The sequence below is a fragment of the Pteropus vampyrus genome, unplaced genomic scaffold, assembly GCF_000151845.1.
Source record: "Pteropus vampyrus isolate Shadow unplaced genomic scaffold, Pvam_2.0 Scaffold121, whole genome shotgun sequence".
NCBI lineage: Eukaryota > Metazoa > Chordata > Mammalia > Chiroptera > Pteropodidae > Pteropus > Pteropus vampyrus.
The window spans coordinates 353,042-366,295 of record NW_011888902.1 but is presented as its reverse complement, the minus strand read 5'-3'; the positions used below and the strand labels follow the sequence as shown (position 1 = coordinate 366,295).

Sequence of the window (13,254 nt, the reverse complement as noted above, 5' to 3'; positions counted from 1 at the left end):
ATAAAGAAAGAGCATCACACCTAAGCAGATCCATCAGCCAGAGGGAAAGTCGGAAGACGCAGCCATCTCAGAGGGCAGTTGAAAAAAAGCAAAAGCAGGACGATTTGTACACTGAAGTTTGTTTCAGTTACAGACCTGAAAGTAATATTTTTTCATTTGGAAACTCGAAGTAGGTTACTTAGAGGAGAGACAAATTAGTAGGTCAGAAAACAAAACAAAACAAAAATAGAAAAACGGTGAAGATGGACACTACTAATGGTGGTAAGAAGAAGTTCAAAAGGAGAACAAAAAAATCACATGCACGACAAAAGGAAGGATGAGAGAAAATAATGAAAGATGAAATAGGAGAGGATATCCGATTTTCGAAAGAATTGAGTAAAAAGTTATTGAGAGGACTCATCGACTTCCGGTCAAGACGGAGCAAAGCTAACGTTCCATTGGACCTCTGGGCGTCAGGCGTGATTCCAAGTCTTCTCTCTACACTCAGGCGCATGCACCTGCGCACACACTCACTTAAATGTCACAACAGCTCAGGTAGGCCATCTTGTTCTCATCACATACGTAAAAAGTCTGAGTTACGGTTAAACGGATTTCCCAAAGCCATACAGCTAATCAGTGACCAAGCCAAGACCGAAACCTAAGCCAACCCACATCCAAGATCATGATTTTAGCTCCAATACCACAGTGCTTTTCATCACGAAAGAAAAATGCTCGTTCCTATCCAGAGATGCAGATAAAACACAATCCATGTCCCACGTCGGAAGGAACTATTTCAACAAGGCTTCTAAGTGAAAGGGAAATTGAAAAAGTCTGAAATACGAAGAGGAGACGCGGCGGTGAATAGTAAACCGAGCAATGTTAAGTTGAGCCTAAAGATTTCATAACGGAGTCACTAGAAACATATTTTACAGTTCCAGAAAAATCTTTGAAATAGAAGAGACACACAGCCGAGGCAAAAGAAAACAAAACTCGAATAATTGGTGCTAAAATTATCAAGAGGTGAAGGAGAGAGAAAGATCAGGGACTTAAAAATTTCTAAAGGCATCGAGTTAGTAGAGGGGCCAGTAAGGGAAGAGATCACATTGGTGTCTTCATAAAATAGGCAACGAAGTTTGATTTTAAATGTTAAAAAATTAATTAGTAATAAAATGAAAATGTTCCGAAAACATCCTAATTTAGCAAGGTGAGAAAAAGACTCAATGCTGAATTGTGAAAATTAACAACAACAACAACAACAAAAAACACTGAAAGGTAGGAAACGGTACAATAAAATAGAAGGTCAAGGAAGAAGCAAACTCTGGCTCTGTTCTTCCCACCTCAGCCCGATAGCGGTGACACGTGAGAAGCCACGCGGAGATACCCCTTAGCCGTTTAGCCGTTTATTCATGGAACTTTTCAGGTGTACAGAGTGGGTTCACGTTAACTCTTGTCTTTCATCCTCGAAGTAGCCACTCAAAGTAGGTATTGTTTTTGTCCCTGCTTTAGATGAAGTAGCTAATGAGGGTCACAGAGCAATTTAGTGACAGAACTGTCACCGCGTTTAGTTTATTTTGTTCAGTGCAACTTTCCTAAAAAATGTATTGTACTCCAGGCACAGTGCTACGCATTTCCGCGCTGGGAGCGTGGAGGAGGAATGAACAGGCTGTCCCTCCGGCCATCCTGTCATCTGGACCTCCGTCTCTCGTGATTGGAGTGCAGAGTCTGTGCTTGGGTCGGACAGGGCAGGGAACAGCAGAACGCAGAGCAGTGTGCTGTGGTGGCTCCACAATGCCCCCAACTTACAGTCGGTCAGGCCTTCGTCAGTGCTGGTCCTGAGTGATATTCCAAACGACCATTCACAGCCCGAGGCTACATTTGCAATAGGACATTGGCTATCGCTGGTTTTGAGTATTTAATTAACATCCCCCATTCGTTCTCTCTCTCTCCTCATTCAGCCCCAACATATAAGGCAAAATCCTTGCAGAATTAATCAAAAAATGATTTCAGTATGTCTGTACCTTTCAACAGTGTCATTTCTCTTTCTAAAGCGGGTGATAGCGTAAGACTGCAGATTGGGAAGGTGGAGGGCTTACACAATGCTTACGTCTCCTTAGCCACGGTAGCGTCTCTCGGACCCTGAGAATGGCTTCACAGGGCATTGTCACGTCACGTCTGCCTCCTCTTGTTCTTCCAACAACCACTCAGCGTACTCTTCACTGCCTTTAGCTCATCCAGCTGTTCTGTCCCCTGCTCTGTCATATCCTTAAATCCTAACCTATATACAAAGCTGGTAGGTGCCGAACAAGTATTAATAAAATTGTTATAGCCGACACTTGGAGGAGCAGGAGTATGGGGCAGGTTTAATGATGCCTGACAAGTGAATTTTTATTTGGAATAATGTCTCTCTACAAAGCAAAAGTTACCTGCATTTTCAGGAAAGTGACAGTTAATTTACTCAGAGAAGCTAAGGTATGGTTGAGCAGGCTTTTCTTAGGATATGTTTGAGAAAACGTAGTCAGACGTGTTACCCTAGGTGCCCACGGGTCATGGTGCTACCTACAAAGGAAACGATCCCAGGCAGGCCAGCCCTGGCCCTCGCCACCAGAGGACGTAGACTCAAATGCAGCTTAACTGGACGTAGCCAGTTTTCTTTCCTTGTGTCTTTAGTGAGACAGGATCATCTCATGAACATTTTATTGTACTCATCAGACAAGCGTTATTTGCTCAGTGTCTTATCAGACTGCACGAGCCAGGGAGGGCAAAGTCTGTCTGTTTTGTCCTCCAATATATTCTTGAGGCCAAGCTCAGTCCTTGGAACATAGTAGATGCTCAATAAGTAAATGTTGACAGATTGGCTAAGGTAGTAGCCTGCAAATTATTGGTAAAATGTTATTCATAATTGAAGAAAATTGCCTATTTTCTGGGATAAAATTTCCAGCTCTTTAATGATTAACAATTTAATTCTTATTTTAATATGTCAGTTAGATATTTTGATCTTTATCAATGGTTAATTTTAATTTTGAAAAGAGTATTTTGTAGGAATTTAAAGTTACTGTCTAGCATATAGTTTCAAACTAACTTGAAGTCATTGTGTACTTTGTTTTTTTTAAAAATATCTTAATAAACATAAGAAATTAATGCCTTATATACATAGAGGCTTTAGGTGTAAAAACTTATTTGGTGTCCCTTCCACCTATCCAGTGAATTCTATGAATAAATATTTAGAGGAAAGGATTTCTCAAAATATTTAAATTCAATGTGTGTTTGCATATTAGGGACTGAATCTTTTCAGCTCTTGTTAAGAGTCACAGTAAAGAAAAGTTGCTCCAATTTTTAATTGCTATATAGTTTTAAGTCTCTAACAGTTAGCTATAATATTTCCATTCTTTATTAATTTCAATTTGGATATACTTCGTCAGATGATATTTTATTGACCAATAATGACTCGACTGGTGATTATCATCGAAATATTTAATGTTCAGTGACATTAACAGGAAACTCATAGAACATTCAGGTTTTACTTAGAAGGAAACTCTAAAAGTGAAAGCTTTCCAGCAATTCTGAAGAGCAGCTTTTTAATATGGCTGGTATTTTCCAAATGGAAAGAACTAACTGCATGCCTGTGACTAGAATCAACCACGACATTATTCTCTTAACATTGGTGGGGGAAAATAATTCGAAAATGATCATCTGAGAATAATGTGCTAAGTTCCTCTAAGTATAAAGCACATGTGGCATACTGAGGCTGTATGGTATATACTTAAATTTATCTCCGATAAATGTGATTTCTGAGGTAGAGAACTATTAATGCTTCAAATTGTTGCCAAACATGATATGAGGAACCACGTACTCAAACACCTGATCTGTAGAATGCAGCATCGTTTGTAACAATTTTAACGCTAACTAAGTACACTTTGATGAGACAGCATTTAATAAAATGCTCATTAATTTCATCATTAGCAAGGGTATGTTAAGAAGTAAGCCAGTTTCTTATGTCACGCCCAATTAGCATCCCATGCTAGTAATCCCATTACCATTGCTGAATTCACTAATGGAAAAACTAATGGGCATGGTACCAGGGCACATTAATTGGGCACGACACCAGTTCTGGTTTTAATTATTAAACTACGATGATGAAATGTGTGTTTGTAAAATATTAAAATGTCGACATAGGGTTGAAGAAAATAAAAGGGTATGTAGAGAAAAGAGAGACGAGGCCACCTATGAAAATTCAAGGGCTAGAAAATGGGCTGGCCAAATGGTCATTTTTCTAGCCAATCGAGTCGTCTGTAAAAGTCGGGATATTGTTCATGTGAGAAGCAACCCACTTCTACTCATGGGAAATTAAACGCTGTTTTTTGGTAATATGAAATTCTGTATGTCATACGTGTTGTCATGCTCTGTATGAGGCCTGACAGGAGCCAATTAAATGTGCAGAATGGGCGCGTTATGCTGCTGAAACTATTCTAGGGAAATATAAACAGACACCTTTTACTCAAGATGGCATGATGAACGGTGCACTTTTTGTGGTATAAATCTTCAGCCATATTACATCAGATGATAATTAGCTTTCTCTTTTTGAAAAGCAGTATATCAAAATTAGTCATTCAGTGAAACATGCCAAGTAATTAAAAAAATATATTTTGTAATATTTTACGCAATTTTAAAAATCGGTGTTGAAGTTCATCGCTAAAAAAATCAACTTTATTGAGAAAGAAAGATTTCTTTTCATTTAGACAGTTTAGAGTCATTTTCTGGTTATTCTTCTGTAATAGTAGTAATTTAAACGATGATGGTGACAAAGTCGAAGTATCTTTTACTTAGTCTCATTTGCTCATTAACACTAAAAAGAGTATTGTGCTAACGACGATATGCCGGCACCGTGTTCGCCTGGCTATCAAGTGCTGAGATGGAATTTTTTTTAAACTCTTTCTTTACCCTCACTTCCTTCTTGCCAATCTCTGTTCTTGATCTCTGCCATTTCTTAATGTCCACTTAGGAACTGTTTTAAGTATATGCTATTCCCTTTGGCCAAATTATAATGCTAGATTTTAGACAACAGGGCATTGAGTAGTAAGCTTAACCACAAGCTTACAGTCAGTATTTTAATAACTGGCTAATTTTTCATGTGACTCTTTCTTTCTTTCTTGTTATTAGTCATGTAGTGAAGGTAAAGAACTAACTTCCAGACATTTCCCTATCTTTAAAACAATATTGATTGAACGCTGATATATTAGTTCTAAATGTTTGTCTTTTTATATTTCCAACCAAAAAATTACCATCTAAAATTTTAGAGTAGAAAGTTCACTACCGTTTTGATAACTATAGGTACTCAAAATGCAAGTGTACTTGTAAGAAATTCTTATTCCAAAGAAGTTTTTTTTTTTTGTTTTTTTTTTTTCCAGATTTGAGCACTGTGACGTTCACAGAAGCATGTCACAGAAAAGCCAGGATGGCACTAGGTAGACATCAGCTTTAATTTTGAGTTGTTTGAAGTGTAATCATGGTCACATCAGGATCATGTAAAAATTCGTGAACGGGTTTTTAACAAATACACAAATATATGTATGTTTGTGTAAACATATCCTCATTCACTTATTCATTTCTTTCAGGGGTCGTCAGTGGAAGTTACCACAACTAATGATGATGGCAAGCAATACAGTGATGGCAAATGGCACGAAATAATCGCTGTCAGGCAGCAGTCCTTTGGCCAGATCACCCTCGATGGGCAGTATACAGGCAAGAACTTCCGCGATATATACGGATGGCTCTGCTGATATGCTGACGTTGCCTTACTTTTCTGTTGTTGACATCTTTATATATCTCTTCTTTCACCTTTTTCTCCACTCAGTTTCATCTAAATCGCTGTTGTGTTGGCCTTTAGGGTGCTCCTTGGTTGAAGTCTGGCAGCCGTTTTTCTCATCTATGCAGGACGTCAGTAAAGCAAAACTTAGACAGTCATCAGTAGCGATTTTGTATCTTGTACAGTTCTTAACATTAAGTGAAAGCACTTGCAAACTGTTTTCTCAGTAAAGCAGATATTGTATTTATTTTAGAGATGAGAAAACGGAGGCACAGAAAAGGTAGTTTCTTTCAGTTTACCCAGTTGGTAGGCTGAATTCTTGCGACGTATCTTGTCTTTGCAATTCTAAGTTCAGTATTCTTTCCACCCTCCCCTGTCATCCTCATGCGATTATAAAACAGTTACAGTACCTGTATGATGATTTAGGCTTTTATTAACTCATTCAGGAACTATGGAGCACCTACTATGTGCCAGGTGTTGCCTAGCAACTCTGGATACAAACAGCAACATTTCCATTTTAGGTGGGAGGGGACAGGAGACAAAAAAATATCGGGCACGTGTCAAGTAGTGTGACATGCTGAGAATTGTAAAGCAGGATAAGGGAAAGGTGCGTGTGTGGGCCTTTGATTTTACGGAAGTCCGTTAGAGGTGGCCTCTCCTCTAAGGTGACATTCTAGCAGAGACCTAAGGCAGTAAAAGGGCAAACCAGGAAAATATTCAGGAGAAAGATATTTCAAGCCGAGGGAACTAACTGTAGGTTCCAGGGTCCTGGGGCGGGACCATGCCACCTGTGGCATGTCTAGGACCAAAAGGAGGCCAGTGCGATGACGAGGAGTGAGGGGCTGGGACGGGCCGTGAGTTCACAGAGACCATTAGTGCTGCCTGCTGTCGGACCTTGTGGGCTTTACTGGGGAAGAGGGAAGCCACTGGGGAATTTTGAGAGGGGAGTGATATGATACGACTTCTCTCTTTAAGAGGACCACGCTGGCTGCTCTTATGAGAACACATTTCAAGGGGAACGAGGGTAGAAGTGTGAAGGCCAGCGAATAGCCTTCCGGCAAGAAGCGATGTGTTTTCGAACCAGGAAAGTAATTTGGATAGAATGAGGAGTCTGGAGATATTGTAAACGTTAAATTAAAAGGATTCGATTGAGGTAGAGCAGGCAAACTACAACCTGTGGGCCAAATCGAGCTAATGCCGGTTTTTATAAAGTTTTGTTGGAACGTAACTGTGTCCATTTGTTATTGTGTGTGGCTGCTTGGAGCTGCCTGGTCTAGAAAGCCTAAAATATATACTACCTGGCCCTTTACAGAAAGAGTTTGCTAACCCTTAATGCAACCAGCGAAGACCATTAAGCAGAGACAGGCACCAAGGTAAGAAGGAGTGATGTCCCAAAAGCCCAGCGAAGGGTGCAGTCGCGAGCTAGTTAAGTAGATACAGATGATCCAGCCGAAGTCGGAATTCTCGTCTCCTTCTCCGCAGGTTCGTCTGTGGCCCTGAACGGCACTTCGATTATCGGGGAGAACGTGGGCGTGTTTGTGGGAGGGCTGCCGCACGGCTATGCCATCCTGAGGCGGGATGCCGGTGAGTTTGGGTTAGGGATAGAATCTATGCGTGGCCACCAACATGGGGAATGGAATCAAGCGACATTATTTTAAAGTGCGAATAATAGCATTATTTCCTATCTCTTACTCTGTTGCCGGCCTTTCGGCCTCCTCTTTTCTAAAGCAGCCATGCATTGCTTGCACTGAAATTCTAAGAGCCCAGGTCTTGATGCATAAAGAGTTCATTAAACTTTTGCTTAAATGAATTACACTAATTTCAGTCAAAGTTACGTTATTTTAGCATTAAATGTCAATATTTTTGGCATGTTAAATTGAACATAAAACTTCATGGAAATGGAAAACTATGAACTTGATTTTCACTCTAACATTTCCTGAGAACAAACTGTGACAGGCTCCCATTCCATAGATGTCCGTAGATGAATAAAATGTAGTCTTTGCCACATCACAAGGTACAAATATATAAGCAAGTAATTCCAATCATATGCCATAAATGCTGTAATTGGGGCATAAACAAATTCCTGTATTTTTAGGACAAAAGAACAAAAACTGACTGTAAAATGAAATTAATGAAGACTAACAGGACTGATGTTAATCTTAGGCAGAAAAAATCACCCTTCCTAAAAATGAGATGAAATGATTCATTTACTTGTATAACAGTCTAGTTTATAATAATGATGAAGGAGCTAAACTACAAACTATGGGTTGGATAGAAACACTCTCTTCAAATTTTACTCTTAAAACTTGCCATAGCACTTTCATTTTTAAGTCCAGTGGCAGATGAGATCTCGTCAGTTCAAAAGGCAATATTCCTGCTGGTATTAGAAAGCCGAAGTTTTTGCATTAACATCTGTTTCTACAGGTACGACGCGTGTGAACCAGGGCTAAACATTATAATTGTTACCACTTACTGTAGCTGATGGTGTGACGTTTACATGAATTATTGAGAGGTTTGCTGTAAATAGGTGGAGAGAGCTATCGCCCATTTCTTTGATTTTAATTGCACATAGAATTAATTGCTTGAAAAGCATTTTTCAAAATACGTATTCCTTGATGTCTCTCCACTCCCGTAGACATAATCCAGAAGGGTTTCGTGGGCTGTCTCAAGGACGTGTATTTTATGAAGAATTACAATCCCACTGCTATGTGGGAGCCTCTGGCTTGGCAGAGTTCTGAAGAGCAAGTCAACGTGTACAGCGACTGGGAGGGATGCCCCACACCCCTGCAGGAGGGAGCCCAGTTCCTGGGGGCAGGTGAGGTTCTGGAGTAGCCGTGGGTTGTTGCTTAGTGCGTCTGTTCTATCCTTGGCATAATTTATCCTCCCCTGTGTGAGTACTTTGACCTCATATGAATCCACCATCAGAGAAATACCTAGTTATGTATCATGCACATAGATATATTCTCAAAGTCTGAAGATATAAATAGTAAGACTCATATATATATTCACGTGTAAGATCTCTAGTGGCCCACAGCAGCTCCGACTTTGCATGTGATGGTGTCACAAATGGCCATTTGTAAGTCAGTTGTATTACTTAGAATGCAGTTTTACTTAGATGGTTGAAAGGAGTTATCAGGGTAATCCACAAATATCCATTTATTCTATTATATAGGTGGATATTTCTCAGAGTAAAATTTCAGCTTTGTAATAGGGTAAGTAGTTCATTAAGGGAAGGCCCGAGAATATAAGCATCATTATTGCTATTGCTCCGAAGGCTGCAGCAAAAGTGAGGGTCAGTGTCCCTGGCATATCCCCTGCTACAGTCTCTGCCTGGCAGCCGCCCGGGATAAGGAAGCGGAGGGGAATATGGCAGCTTGGTGGACATGCTTCGTTCTTCAAATAAAAGCCCCACTTTGCCTCCTGCCTTTATAACTAAGTGAGTCAGTTATCAAGTTGCTTAAACTACCTTCAGACCAGAAAGCTAAACGACATCATAATCTCTGTACTTTTTCATTTCTCTTTTCTAATCACTGTCATTATTCAGGGTTTCTCTTAAGTCCTTGCAACTGCTTATTGTTAATACTTAACATAAAACAATGATAGTCTTAATTGTCTCCATGATTCAGAGGATAAATTACTTCCTCTTGTGAAAGCTATGTCAAGTTCCTTCTGCCATTTCTGTACTATTATCAGGGTGTTTCCTAACGTTGATTTAGATCTTCTTTTGTGAGAGATTTACTCATTTACAGTCTATGTCCTAAGAATGTCTTAGGACACACTTACAATGCTGGCACACGCTAATGTGTACATATATATATTTTTTTTTTCTTTAAAGGGTTCCTGGAACTTTATCCATACATGTTTCATGGAGGAATGGACTTTGAGATTTCCTTTAAATTCAGAACAGACCAGTTGAATGGATTGCTTCTTTTCGTCTACAAGGAAGATGGACTTGATTTTCTTGTTGTATGTTCATTTATTTAATTAAATTTACTTTAAAATGGTCAGATTCTACATTAAATAAGTGAGGTGTTAACATTATACTAAATCAGAGTTTCTTTCCAAATTCACTTTTTATTTTTCCCCCCTCAAGTCATTTTTAGTTTTCGAGTCCTCTGAAATGTTTTGTATTTTAGGGTCATGATGATTTTTTAAAATGACCATTATTACTATGAAAATTGTAATTTTAACAAAAGAATGTAAGAAATTAAGAAAATCTAATTTAATTTCCCAAAGTATGAAGAGATGTTACTTATTTCATTATCACTGGATATACACTTATTAAAAAAAATGACATATATTTAATATATGTGTATATATAATAATGCATAATAGTACAGTGAACACTTATGAACCTACTGTCCAACCCAAGAACAAAAATATTAATACTATTATTAATTTTTGAATCTACCTTTGGGGTCTCCCTTAACCCATTTCCTTGTCTCCCTCTAGAGGTAATATATAATCAGAATTTGGGGATTTATTATCTCCTTTCATTTTTGTGGTTTGAACACTATGTATGAATGTGCCTAAAAATTCTCTTTTTTTTTGAAATTGGGAAACGTGGTATTGTATTCTACCTTTAGGCAATTGCATCTTGCACGACATTTCTGAGTTACTTGCATTCTCCATGTAGCTGTACATTTTCATGTCTGTGTAATATATCTCTTCTCTGTCAATGATATATTAGTTGTGTCTACGTTTTTGCTATGGTGGATAAGGCTACCATGATCATTTTTATACGTTTCTCTAAATACGATGGGCAAATGTAACTGCTTTTACTGTACAAATGCCTCCTGTCTCTACCACACTTCACTGCAAAATGGGTTTTTAAAGTTGCCAATGACCTTCACATTTTCTAGTTGAATAGATAATTTTTGGTCTTTATCTTATTTGATCTTGCCGTCACTTTTTTTTTTTTTTTTTAAATATTCTTCCCTACCGACTTTCCAAATTAGTAGAATAGTAGTGGCTCCTCACTTTCATGAAATCCGTTGGCTTCTCCAAGGTGATCATTGTCATCTTAAATAGATTTACTCTACTTTCCCCTTAAAACACTGGTGTTACCGAAGATTCTATATCCTTTTCCCTCTTCTTTTCACTTTTTTTTTTTACACTTACTATATGATCTGATTTATCTCATCATGGACCTTTTCCACTTTAGTTGCTCATCTTTATGTTCCACTGCCTCAAGAAAAAATTTATTTTGTGTGTTTTATAGACATTTCAAATTTGTTAGGTTTAAAATTGAACTCCTCCCTAACAAAAAACAATAGCCAGTTTTTTTTCCCCCTCTACAGCTTTCAATATTGTGATCATGGTGAAACACATCCAAGGAAGAGAGAGGGTAGATGTCCTTGACTTATTTTTGTTCAACTAATACATTCAACTATTTATTTGCCGGATCCTACTGAGTTGCTTTAAAAATACCTCTCAGACGGAGTTTTCACTATCATCACTATTATCCTTATATTAATGACTCTCTTCCTTTTTTTTTTTTTCCAAAATTTTACTGATTCTCTAATAGGTTTTTCCAATTCCAGTTCAGCTTTATTTCTAGTATGTATTTCTTAGGACTGGGAGGATGTACTTTTATTGCAAGAGTGCAAAGAATCTGGGCTTTGGTGTCAAACAGACAAGAGAAATATGAACTTTTTTCTATATCACTCACAATCCTCCAAAATTTGCTTCTACATACCTTGTAGGACTCTTCCTACCCGCCCTCCCCGCATATGCATCCTCTATCTTACCTAACTTGGTACCTTTTTCTAAAGCTAATGAGCTTGTACATGTCCCCATGCCATTGAACATGCCAGTCTTCTGCTTGGATGATGATTTTATATACTTAAACTTTTAATCCTTTCCCAATTCCCAGGAACCTCCCCATGCACCGCATTGCCATCGAGGTTATAGTATTACCCTACATGCTTGCCACTGCTGTTAGACTGTGTGATTCTTGGGAACACTGTTTATCTTAGAGCAGTGGTTCATGGAACAAAGCAGGAAGTCTCAGTATTTACTGAATGAATGGACAGATAAATGAATAATTGCCTATCCCATGTACTTCACAAAAATGGTATTTACACAGAGTAATAATTTTTAATTTTTTAATTTACTTGTTTCACTCAACATGATCAATCTCAAATTTTTAAGTACCCTTTGGTTCACTGATTTGACTACTAACAATAAAAACATAGTAGGTAAAAAAAATTTATCATATACCATTTTGAAAGAAGAGCTATTATATTTTCTTTATCATGAAGATTTGAATAAAATATGTTTTTATTAGGAAATGGCACCTTACTGTAAAAAAAAAACATATAAAGCAATTATGTTGGAGATTTAGAATAATAAAACTGAAATTATGAATCAAAACACATTTTTCAAATTTGAAATCGAGCTTACCAACCAGTTAAAATAAGCTTAATCAGACTTGACATTTCATTTTCTTATTGTCTTGTCATATTTTTCCCCCAAATAAAATTGATATATGAAGTAGTATTTTCTCATTTTCTAAAAACTCAAGAATAGAATCGTAGTTCAAACTGTTCCGTTCTCTTTATCCAGTCACTTGTGCTATGGTTTACTCTTTACCAGTGTTGCACCCCCAAGCCCCCCAAAAGTTTTGCCCACATACTATTGCAGCACATCCGTATAATCATTATTGAGTATGAATTTGTCTCAATACAACATTCTTCATGTCAATTACAAGCTTGCAAAATGCTTCATTAGGTGTTACTCTCAGTTTGGCTTAGAACAAAATGAAACATATTTGTAGAGTGCTTTCAGGGAAATTCCTTGCTTTTCTTCAAGAAGTCGACCTTCTGCTCACTCCCAGACTGCCGTTCTGCTGTCGTCTTTGACACCCGTTTTCTTTTGCACTGTGCAATGCAGGTGGAACTGAAGAGCGGAGTTCTGAGCCTGCGCTTAAATGCCGGTCTCGCTTTGACGCAAGTGGATCTATGGCTGGGGCTGTCCTATTGTTACGGAGAGTGGAATAAAGTGATCGTTAAAAAGGAAGGTTCTGTCGTATCAGCAAGCATGAACGAACTGACGGAGCGTGTGTCAGAGTTGCAAGCCCAGCCACTGGTGGTGAATTCCCCGGTCTACCTGGGAGGCACTCCCCCGGAGCTGCAAGAGTCTTACAAATACCTAAGTTTGGAGCAAGGTAAACTCCCCCTGACGGAATCCCCAAACCGATACAGCTCCCGTCCTGCCTTCGGGTTTTAGTGGTTCTGTATTTGGAGATACTGCAATAGAATCAGGCTGAAAACAACACCCATACACCCCTCTTTGGGAAAATTTGAAGCTCTAAAAAAAAAAAAAAAAAATCACAGAACACTTTTTCAAATAGTTTTGTGTGTTGCCCTTAAGACTGTGTCTTCTTACCTATTTATAATCAATATATTTATTCTAATATGTCTTCAGAAAGCATAATCATATCTATATTTCCTCATATGATTGCTCCAAAA

At 38.3% G+C, this 13,254-nt stretch overlaps 1 protein-coding gene across 1 annotated transcript in view; it reads left to right on the top strand.

Annotated features, from left to right (window-relative positions):
• The window catches only part of USH2A (usherin), a gene marked incomplete at its 3' end in the record, with an annotated part of 612,524 nt that overhangs the window by 250,238 nt on the left and 349,032 nt on the right, over window positions 1-13,254 (top strand). Inside the window, 5 exon segments of the mRNA XM_011366141.1 lie at window positions 5,592-5,718; window positions 7,265-7,366; window positions 8,418-8,597; window positions 9,618-9,748; window positions 12,677-12,950. Coding sequence (XP_011364443.1) covers window positions 5,592-5,718; window positions 7,265-7,366; window positions 8,418-8,597; window positions 9,618-9,748; window positions 12,677-12,950 — 814 coding nt within the window.